Genomic DNA, 12,934 nt, shown 5'->3' with positions numbered 1-12,934 from the left:
AACCAACTAATCAACCTACCAACCAACTAATCAATCAATCAATCAATCAATCAATCAATCAATCCATCCATCCATCCATCCATTCATTCATTCTTCTATCCAACCAACCATCCATCCATCTACCTGCATCTGCATACAATAAACATTTACATGCGGTTACATATAATTACATACACTTAAATTGAATTGTTGAACATAACGTGATAAGAACTAAGAATCGTTATTATTATTATTATTATTATTATTATTATTATTATTATTATTATTCTAAGAGACGATTGATTGAAGCTGCATGTTATAAACTTTGGGCCGTTCTTTCTTTATTCTTATTGTCCTGATAATTGTTATTGTTATTATTATTATTATTGTTGTTATTATTGCTGGTGTTGTTGTTGTTATTCATAGCTTTTGAATTAATTTAAATAATATGCATACATGGAATTAACGTGATGATGTCAACTGTAAATATTATGACGATGATGACGAAGATGTATGATGTTCATTTCGCCCAGTTCTGTTTGACGTTAATTTTTTAGTGTTATGTTCTCATGGAATTATTTTATGTCAAGTTTCAAATAGTGATGATCAGAAGTGGAAAATTGGGTCTGGAATAAAAGGATTTGGGAATGATTTTCACGGATTGATGGCAAAGTAACAGATCACAAATAAATAGGAATTTGTATAAATTTATCGACTAGATACATAAAACAGTATCCAGTGCATCGTTGCAACAAATTCTTTTAGTACATTTTTGCGTACTTATTCCAATGCGTATTTAATTGCGGTTCGCGAAAAGTTTCAAATTTTGGATAATGGCCCGGGCTATCAAGAGGAGCGTGTATACACATATATAGGTATACGTTTGTGTTTGAATTGTGTTTGTGTATGTGTGTGTGTGTGCGTGCAAGTGTGCGTCTGACTAGGGTGAAAGCATGCGGACGTGTGATTTTTGATTTTCCATTTTAGAATAACATTAAACAGTTAAATTTCCAAAGTACAAATGTTGATTTGATTTATGTTGCCTATAAAATACCCGCCTATTAATAATTCACATTTTATTAATGGCGAACGCTAATATTAATCTATAAAATTTTTAAAGTTATCAATAAAATACTCAACTATTCATTAATCATTTTAACAATTTTGAATCGGAATATAATATTTTTTTTCACATTTTCGTTTAAACCTCTCTGCTCTGATCAGTCAAAACCCATTAAATAAATTTTTTTAATGTGTGCTGTTTAATTTATATTTGAAATAATTATAAATGACATTTGGCTTCTATTGAACAAATTTTGGTATATGCAAACTGGTTTTATTGAAGAAAAATGTCCAATAGGTAGATAGAGCATGTAATACATCAATAAAAATGCTTCAAACATACTTCAAGAAATTATTTTTGCCAAAGCATTACACATTAATCTTTGGTTATATCTCTTTACCAATAATAAATTCTACATTAGTCGTTTTATATTTTTTTGAAAATTTTGAAATTTTGAAAAAGCTTTTTTATCAGTCCACAGTTTTAACTATAGTTAATTTTCGCTGTTGCTTTGTTTTGCGGTAACGATTTTATGGTTGTTATAACTTACTCCATTTTTACCGCCAACCTTTGTGAGAGGTTCCTTGGTTATCGGAGTCAACAAGTGGAAATAAAAATAAAGTTTCTATCATTCAATCATCAATTCATTATGCTTGCAATTGTCAAAAACTAACTCTACTACATTGCATCACTTGTTTTTATTGAAAGCGTTTCATGTTGTTTGTTGTTGTGGTGATGTGATGATGATGACAATGTGATGATGAAGTGATTAATTATATCGCGTTTAATTATAAACTGTTAAAAGATTATTAGATTATTCGTGGCGGTTTTTGTGCTCTGCTTGCCATCATCATCGTCATTGTTATCATTTCGTAATCAGCATCGTCATCTCCACCATCGTCTTCGTCGTCATCACCATAAAATAGTGAAAATAAAGATAGAATGATTGAATCAGATTTTTCCAACCAATGATTTCCGCCAGTGCGGTATTATTTTCAATCCAAATAACATTTTTGTTGACTGCAAACATCCAGCATATCGATCTTTCAATTGTCATATTTATAATCATCATTATCATCGTCGTCATCATCATTATCATCGTCGTCATCATCATTATCATCGTCGTCATCATCATTATCATCGTCAACAAAGCATCGTCGTCGTTGTCGAGTTAGGAATTCATGTATTTTTACAAAAGTGATTTAATGAAAGCTCACGTTCGTAATAAATAACGAACCTATCTAAGCTAAGCTATGCTATTATTATTATTATTATTATTGTTTTTATTATTTTTATTATTAACGTTGTGGTTGCTGTTGTTGTTATTGTTAGTGCCTTGTAACACTATACTTATACAAGTAACAAACTATATAAATCACATTTACGACTTCGCTTCAAACCTCGATGCTAACTTCGCTATCCATCTTGCTTATATACAAGATTCTTAAAATCCAAAGATTATAAATGTAGAAAAGATAACGAAGATAGCAAATAATTAAGATAATAATTAATCAATGATATAGCGCAATTCCACCAATCCGGCGGATATAACAATATTGTTATAATTATTGTTATTATTATTATTGAAGTTATTGTTGTTGTTGCTGTTATTACTTTTTTCTTATTTTTCTTAGCTGAAGAATGGCTAACTTAAGCTTAGGAACTGCGTTGTTGTCATGTTAAAATTTGATTAAACTGTTGTTAGTTTTTAGTAATTATGATAATGATAAGAAAGCTTGGAGTAAAAAATTACTGTTATTATTACTACTGCTGCTGCTGCTACTACTGCAGCTACTACTACTACAACAGCTAATACTATCAACAAAAACAACAACGACAACAATAATAATAATAATAATAATGACACAGGTTTCACGACAAATCAAACAACTCATCCAAGAAATTTTATAACATATCCAAAAAATTTAACAACAGTCAGTCATAGAAACTCTGATTTCAGTGGTTAACAAAGATTGTAAAATATTTTGAAAATGTTTGTTGTAAAATATTTTGGATATGTTGCAACATTTCTCGTAAAACCTTTTATAACAATAATAATAACAATAATAATAACAACAATAAATCTGTAGTAACAATAATAACAACAACAATGAGATGAGATAATAACATGAACGTTAACATTGACGACGATGTTAACGCAGATAAAAAAAATTGATGTTGTTGATGACGCAACGGCAAAATCAATAAAGACGAAGGTTTTGTTTCCATATGCGCTATAAAAATTCCTCATCTAATCAATTTTCATTGGTATCGCAATTCACTTTTGGTATTGATGTCCCGACTATGAATTGGTGGGGAGGAGGGAGAAGAAGAAGAAGAATAAGAAGAAGATAACGGTGGTGAAAAATTGATGATGATAGATATTTCTTGTAAATTATGAAGATGATAAGAGAGCGAGATGATGACGACAATGCAAATGATTTTATCATTGTAAAAGTGACGCTGACGCCGATGATAACGACAACAATGGTTAATATTCATCATTATAAACTGGCATCTTAACTACAAACGCATGCAAGTTCAAAATTTACATATGCATACAACACACACACACACACACACATGTATGTTTAAAAATTGCACATGTATGCATACATGAAAACATTCAGTACATAGACAAACATACTACATACATACATATACACATATATACATACATTGCATACATACATTCATGCATACATACATACATACATATTTATTCATACATATATATATACATACATACATACATGCATACATACATACATACATACATACATACATACATACATACATACATACATGCTAACAAACAAACATACATACATACATCATGCATTCATACGAACATGCGGGTTGATTTGATTGTTAGATGTTTGAAAATGGAAATCATTGTTGCCAGATACGTACGTTATAAAGTGGTTGGCCAGTCGGACTGTTGCTGGCTGTTATAAGTTTAACGTTATTAACATCATTGATGTTATTGTGATTTTAATGATTGTTGTTAATGTTAACATTTTTGTTGTTTTTGTTGTTGATGAATGTTGTTATTTCTTTTGTTGCAAAGAACTATGACTGCTGTTTCATCTTATGCAGGTATCAATATATATCTTATTTTCGATTCCATTTGCATGAGTTAATGCGATTATTGTTAATGTGATATTGAGTTAATGTGATGATGTGATGTGATAGAAAGTTAATGTGATGCTGATATTAATGTAATGCGGATCTGATGTTTGTTTGAGTGCCAATATTTGACTGTGTTTATTGCCATTTCATTGTTCTTTAATGTCTATTTCTTTAATACCATTCAATAAAAATGTTCTGTTGTTGCAAATGGCAAAAAAAAAACGATGCAGTTTAAAAGAAACATTTCGAGAAAAAGAAAAAGAAACAAAAACATAAAACCATTAGATATACACACACGCCAAAACAAATCTTCAACAAAAACACGCATACATACATACACATACACATACATAAACACAGAGACATACACACACATACGCACACAGACATATACAGACATACATTAACACACACACATATAAAAATAACTTTTGGCAATTGTAGAAACCGTTTGGAATATAACAAAAACTGAGATTTGTTAGCAACCAGAATATTTCATTTAAAAAAATTCGAGTAAATTATATGGAAGTTCAAAATGGCAAACTTTTTATTTAGCAAACATATTTTTTCAGTGCAACTTTTGACACACTTGACTTGATTGATAGAACGAAAAAAGTACATACATTGTGCAAATAGCACCTGAGCAAAATAAATAAAAACCCAAATATGTGCTAAAAATTTCGTTTATTACACATTTTTTTATTCAATTTGAAAATGTTTCAGAATCTGAATGTTTGATTAAATAGTATTTGTTACTCTTGTTATTATCAGTATCGTTTTAAACTGTTTAAAAAAATTGTATATTGATTTTTTTGGTAAATTAATTGAATGTTTGTTAAATATCATTATTTCATCAATAAAACTTCTGAGATGAAGTTTAGTATAAATTTGTATCGCGATTTGGCGGCAATATTTAATTTCTGAAGCCAATAAATACCTCACCATTACACGCAGCGCCACACCATAACACGCAATACAACGCGACAACAACATACAATTCGGTCCATCTTTTCATTCCGTGTGCTGTGCTGGGTGAGGTCAGGTTACTTGGGCATTTGGTCCATTTTTTCATTCCTCCAACTAGGTAAGGTAAGATAACATGGGCGTTCGGTCGATCGTTTGGTTAAAATTTTGTTTCCGGTTTTGACCTTTGTAAAGGAGGTCGAATAGTCGAACAGTGCACCTTCCGTTCACAACATCACATTTTTGGATTCCAGAATACTAATTGTTAATTTGTATTAGTGGAAAGCTTATTTTAGCAATCATGGCTTTTAAAACATCTGAATGCGAGCAGGAGATTGAACATCGGATTGACATGAATCGCCTATTGTTTTTTTTTCAATATTTTGTTTTTTCTTCTAAAAAAATAATTTTTTTAAAGTTTTTAATTTTTACAGTCTTTGGCTTCGACTGAATAGTGGATCGACTATTCGGTTTTCGGTAAATTCGCTGCATCTCTTTTGTGTATGTTCATGGATGTAAAAACTGTGGGTAGATGGATTATGGATGTATTCATCTATTATATTATTAATATATATTTAACGTAAATATTTTTCAAAGCTTACATTTTTTAGTATGATTTTATAGGTCTGTGTGTGTGTGTGTTTACATGCACATGTATGTGTGCACGTGTGTATGTGTATAAGTTTGTGTTTTACATTTACATTACAATGAAAGTAATAAGTAGAACATAAAGAATGGTTGAATGCTGGAGACATAAACACGATTTGCACGCATTTGAACGAATGTTTCTGTCTGTTTGTTATGCAAAGTGCCTTAAATCAATTGTCAACGCTGCTAGTATAACTCACGTTCGTCGTCCTCGTCGGTGTTTAATGTTGATGTAAAAATCATTTATAAACATTCGAAACAACAATAATTTCATGTTGATAACAATTGCTTTGACATCAACAACAATAATATAAAATAAACATTGTTAAAGCTGATTTTTACGTAAAAATACGTTGCGGCTCAGAAAACATTTAATAATATTTTCCAACCTCTGGATAGTCTGGCCGTCTGAACGTTGGGGAGGTTGATGACGAGATTTATGACGGTGCAGAGCATGAGGGTGGTGATGGTGACGATGAATAGGCGAGTGCACTGAGGTATCAACATTTTTATAGTTGATGTTGGTGGGCTGCAGTTGCCGCGGTCGAAATGGCTTGGTTTGTTGCGGTTGAACTTGTGGTGAAGTAGATTGTTGAGTTGTCGTTTGGTGAGAAGTTGGTTGTAGGTTTGTATTACTTTTGCGAAGTAATCCAAAGAGGAGTTTTGAGGATGTGTTTAATCGTCCGCGAGATTGTTTATAACAAGTACGTGATGTGATGTAAGGTAATTTATATTTTAAATTATCCGATGAATAAAATTAAACATGTGCTCCTAACAAGATAGTATAAACGAACTAATAGTATGCTTAACTGAACTATCGATCTTAGATTTTTGCCAATTAATAAATTATTTGATTTAAAATAATAATGATGGATGGATGGAGAGGTAGATGGGTAAACCGATAGATGAATAGATACATATAGATTGATAGATGAACGGATGGATACCAATCTATATATAGATATATATAGATTGATAGATGAACGGATGGATGAAAAACGAATGAACAGATGGAGCACCGAATGACAGAAGTAAAATGATATCAACAGTTGTTCAACTCCTTCTTCGTCGTCGTCGTTGTTGTTGTTGTTATTTTTATTGTTGTTATTGCTGTTGAAACATTTTACAAAATATATAAACTTTGTGTTGCCCGTGTCGATGGTTCTGTCGTAGTTGTTATCAAGTACTTTGTCGTTTATTGACTGGAGTTGTTGTTGTTGATGTTTTGAGTGATAATTTGATGATTTAGAATAGATGAACTGTAATGTTTAGTTGTATCCAAAAAGTATTTTGATCGAAATGAATACGTTAACATTCAACTATTTAGAGATAGTATCCTTATTGTATCCTAATGACGCATCAATATAATGTATCAAAATATCATAGAGGATGTTTAACATGCATCCATCCAGTTTCATATAAAGACGACATTTATGATGAAGAACACAGCATTATGTTCAGAATTTATTTTCATCATTCAAACACAGATCAAATGTATGGGTATTTTATATACACATACAAATGTGTACCCTATATATACATATATACGTGTACCCTATATGTACATACGTATATGCATCTTATATAAGCATACACGTGTATGTATATAACTCAATACAATTATGTTATGTGGTATGTGTGTTGTTTTCAAAACAATCCATCAACATATGAGTGGTATGTTTATGTGTGTAGGTTGTGTGTGTGTGTGTGTTTGTTTGTTATGTTGTGTGTATGTAAACTTGTTTGTATTCTTTAATATGTACAATGAAAATATCAGTTTTCTAACTCCAGTAGGAAGATTTCAACCGATGGTTAATCTTTCTATCTGTCAAGTGTTATTAATGGAAAAACCTTTATATTATTTGAATATTTTCATTAATTTTTGACAATTTTTAACTATTTCTAATTTTCAAAATCAATTTTTTTAATACGAATTATCTGAATAGCAAATAAATAGAGAGAATGACGGATAAACCAAAAAATTAATTGAAAGATTCGATATATTTAGCTACAAATGCGTAAAAAAAGTTTTTAAATGCCCACAAACTCAACCTACCACAATCAAACGGAATGTTTTATTGTTATTTTTTTATTTTATCGAATTTTGGCTTGTAAAAAGAATTTTTCTGATAGGTAGATAGAAATTTCTAACGAGATTATAAATGCATTTGCAACTTTAGAGCACGCTCATGTTACTGAAGCCAAAAAAATATTGATGATTTCACATTAGATGCATTTTATTTGCTTTAAAATAAAAAATAACATTAAATCGAATTTTTACCATAAATAATAATTGGTAAAATGTACAATTGTACATACAACGATTCATAGATACACACACACACACACACACACGCGCGCGCGCGAAGCAGGCTAGCCGTGCGTGATGATGTTAATTAAAATTTTTATGAATTATCACAACAATGAAGATGTTAAACGCGATAACCACGAACGATCTAGCCGGCGATTGCGATGACGAAATGATGGCAGAAATGACAAACATGATCAGAAATAATAACAACTGCTGCCACTACAACTATTACTACATTTACTACTACCACTAGTGCCACTACCAGTATTAATGCTACTACTACTACCGCTAATTAAGCCGCTGCTACTACTACTATTGTTACTACTACTGCTACTACAACAACAACAGCAACTGCAACTAATACTGCTAATACTACTATTACTACAGCTGCCTACTACTGCTAATACTGTTGCTAGAATCTACTGCTGCTAAAAAATAATCTTAATAGGATAATATGATGCATATTTATTAAGGAGAATGAAGGAGTGACGTGAAAGAATGAAGTAATCAGCTTAATGAGATCAGACAGGATTAATTCATTAAGATGGTTGTCTACAGGAGATTTAACTACAACAACACTTACATCAACAGCAGCCACAACAACAACAACAACAACAACAACAACAGAATAGTAACAACATGCATTACAAGCAAAGCAGTAACATCACCAAAAACAATGAATGAACAAATACCATCAGCAAAATCAAAAAGACATTAAAATTGACAAAAATAGCAACAAAAGAACAACAAAATCGTCACATTAATGACTACAACTAAAGCGACAACAAAAATTGTCGTAAAAATGATAATTCTTCTAAATTATTATCAGCCAAAAAATAAATGTTTAAAAAAGTTTGTGAATGCACTGGCTTGATAAAGATTTTCAATTTTTGAGTTATTAAACTTGAAAAATTTATTTTTTTTAATTAATTACGGCGAGTAAAACAGAATTATAGATTTCTCGTTGTAGACAGGATTGAAGCTGAAATGAATAAAAAATACTTTGGTGATAGCATCTGTTTACTTTACACAAACCGCAAAGCTATCTATCAATTAATCAACCCATCTCTTTGAAATTTAATTAAAAGTTTATTTATTATTTAGCATAAATATTCGACATAAAAATGTTTGAATACTGTATTCGATACATTCGTTCGTTGTAATTTGTAGGAAATAAGCGCTATATATATATATACAACCTTTTTACTTTAAAAATAAAGTGCTATATAAATGGTTTTCATTATTTCAAAACTAAAAAAAACAGTCTCACCATTTAATTATTGAAAACTGAAACAGATATCCAAAAAACGAAAGAACAATTACGTGAGTTAAAATACCCACCAACGTTAACGAATTTAATTAATTTTTACATTAAATAATATTATCATTTGTTTTGAGAAAACATTTAAAATTCATATGTATTATCATTAATTTAAATAGATATATAAACTTATTTATATAGTTTAATAAATGTATAATCTGAAGATTATTTCATGTATGTGTGCTTAACTTTCATACACACTAAATATTCTTCCAAGTTTTATCAATGCTCATTAAATTCACAAATTCAAAACCAAACTCCAACTCTGCTAACGAACACAGCACTTAATCCTTTCCTAAACATTGTCAGATCAGAATGCATGGCATATATAAACGCGAAAACAAAGTCTGTTTATCGTTATGTTAGTGTATATGTATAGTATTAGAATATATATGGGTACGAACACTATTGTATATTATATATAGAAATTGTGGTGTATATATATATATATATAAATGAGTCTCTATATATAATTATTGGTAAAACCCTACATAAATGAATAGAAAGCTTACCAAAATTCCTTATTTTGCAGTAAAATTGAAATGGAAACACCTGACTCGATCAAGATCTTGTTTTTGTCAATGATGACGAAAAAATTATTGAACTAAGCATTGAACTTTTAGAATTTTATTAATTATACTTCATATGTGTATTGTTTATGTGCATATGTGTTTAAATTTTTGGCGTGTCGGTGTTGTACCTGTGTGTGTGTGTGTGTGTGTGTGTGTGGTGTGTGTGTATGTATGTATGTATGTATGTATGTATGTATGTATGTATGTATGTATGTATGTATGTATGTATGTATGTATGTATGTCTGTCTGTCTGTCTGTCTGTCTGTCTGTATGTATGTATGTATGTATGTATGTATGTATGTATGTATGTATGACTGTAGTGTATAATTGAATGTTCATCAACGTGACTTGGTACATTATTATGATAGGATTATTTAAAAAAAAGACAAACTCCATTACTCCATTATTGATGTCATTCTAATTTATTAAATACCAAGAAATCTAAGTTAAAACGATTAATCAGTTTAAAACATCGTTAGATAATCTTGAGAAAGTGTATTGCAGTTGATGAATTCCTTATAATTTATAACTATGTATTGTAACAAATTCTGGGTCAGTCACGTTTGGATTTGTTGAAGAATAGAAAAAATACTGAAATAATATCCGGTAAATTATTTAGGCATATGTCTGTAACATATATATTAGGAGAGTGTTCTAGAGTGTTTTTTTCAAACTATAAAGTGTCTTACTATGAATGCTTTAATTACACTTTCTAAGAAAATAATTAGTTAATTAGTTAAATAATTGTTTATTAATTAATTAAAACTTACAACTCATCACGACGGTGCAAATGACAACCAGATTTTATAAAATTTTCAAAAATAATTCCCACGACTTCATTAAGGAGAATGCAAGTAACGTTAAAAGATCTATTCGTGTTGGTTGGTCTCTGTGTTAATATCAACTTGTAGCTTATGTTTGGATGAGTTTAGAGATTGTAAGATTGGAGCTGTATATCGTAAGTTAGTTTTGTTATAAATTAAATTATTTGGAATTAAATTAAAGATGTTTCAAATTAATTTGTTTCTAAATTCGATCAAAGAAAGTCAACCATTCAACAGAACAAAATTTTATTTTTTGGATTTCATCTGACTTTTACTGAAAATCTTCTCTAAAGAAAACCTTTTTCAAACAATTTTGAATCTTTGACAAAGAAGTTCAACCTTATTTTAAAGTGTATACGTCAAACATAACATTGTTCATATTGCGGAAGATATATAATAATGAAATGCATTTGAAATATTTTGATAAACACCACCGAACTCAATTTAAATGGCAGTGCATTATATTATTGTCGTCGGATTGGAATAAACAAGATAACAACAGGCAAACAAGGACATCAGCATTAACCATAAACAACTTGCATGCTATGTTTGTGTGTGTGTGTGTGCGTGCGTGTGTGTGTGTGTGTGTGTGTGCTGGATGTTTTTGGCATGTTTCGTACCTTATTTAACTAATTGTATGTATTGTGGAGTTTTGTATGTGTGTACTGTTTGTACTGCAAATTTATGTATTTTATCTACTGTACCAAAGAAACAATGAGGCTTGAATATAATTGATTCAATAGAATTGATAATCTGATTCTAGTAATGAGCCAAAAATATTGTTACTTGTTCTTAATACTTTATAAAGTTATACATCCAAACGTGAAAATTCAGCAGAATAAAAACCCGTGAAATAAACAATAAAAAAATAAATCAACGAAAAAACCCAAGTGTGCCTACCCGCTTGACTGGCTGGCTGGCTGGTCCGTGTAAGTAAATATTTGTCAATCAATATAATGTAAGACGCATTGGAAATGGTTTGTATGTCAATAAGCATTTTGTTTACTCTTTAATACGGGGGAGGCCATTTTAAAACTTTCTTGTATTTAAAATTATATTTGTTCATAAGTAAGTCAAAAAATCATTCGTTCCTGTGACAACAAATGAAAATTATATTGATGCCGATGGAAAAGATGAAAATGAAGAAGAAAATGACGATGATGAAGAAGTAGATACTGATGATGATGATGTAGCAGAAGAAGACGACGACAACGATAATGATGATGAAGATGAAGAAGATACTGATGACGATGATGTTGATGATGATTGTAATATTTTTGTAAGGTTAGAAAAAAATAAAAGCGACAAACATAAATACATTTATGATGTATGCAACTTCTTAAGATAAGAACGTCGTCATCACTCAACACTGTACCATTCATATAACATTCCATGTAAGCCGTTAAAAATAAAAAACACGAAACAGTGTGATGGCATATTTAATCATATTTTCTGGATAACATTTTTGGTAACAACAAACGAATGATGAGTTGTTTCAATTCTAAATAACAATACTCATAACAATAAATACCGGAAACCGTACCGATTACAATACCGGTTACAAAACCGTAAGCAATACCGATATTATTACTGAGTAAAACCGACAAATACAACACGTTATACTATATACAAACATACAACTTAAGATAACAATCTGAATAACAAAAACAAGTAACGACAGATGCACGGCAAAAATACATATACACATACACACACACCACACACTACACACACACCACACACACACACCACACACTACACACACACCACACACACACATACAAACATACACACACACACACAAACATACAAACACACATACACATTTGTATATAGTTATTTGTATTCATACATTTATATAATCAAATTTGACATGATTACGAATTTTGAGTTATGACTTTGAATTCATTTTAAGCTGTTGTTTCCTACGACAGCTAATTTTTTAAAAAGAAATAATGAGTGTGTGTGTGTGTGAATTGCTTATTTAGTTATTTTGCTTATATATGCGCAAGCAGTTATTGTTATTAAGGCTGATGTTGACTATTGAATATTTCTACCTAATACCATTATTATTATTAATAATCGAAATAATTTTTTTTTAATTTTATTACAATCATTGC

The 12,934-nt window shown here is 30.2% G+C and overlaps 1 protein-coding gene across 1 annotated transcript; it reads right to left on the bottom strand.

Annotated features, from left to right (window-relative positions):
* Positions 1-5,600: 5,600 nt before the first annotated feature.
* Positions 5,601-9,738, bottom strand: HELRODRAFT_161434 (hypothetical protein; the record flags this gene model as incomplete). The annotated part of the gene is made up of 4 exons (XM_009021353.1): positions 5,601-5,659; positions 6,175-6,338; positions 6,926-6,987; positions 9,682-9,738. 4 exons carry the CDS (start codon positions 9,736-9,738, stop codon positions 5,601-5,603), a joined length of 342 nt encoding a protein of 113 aa, XP_009019601.1.
* Positions 9,739-12,934: the final 3,196 nt, after the last annotated feature.

The sequence above is a fragment of the Helobdella robusta genome (assembly GCF_000326865.2).
Source record: "Helobdella robusta unplaced genomic scaffold HELROscaffold_3, whole genome shotgun sequence".
Taxonomy (NCBI): domain Eukaryota; kingdom Metazoa; phylum Annelida; class Clitellata; order Rhynchobdellida; family Glossiphoniidae; genus Helobdella; species Helobdella robusta.
The sequence above is the reverse complement of the archived record's forward strand: the minus strand, read 5'-3'. Positions and strand labels throughout refer to the sequence as shown.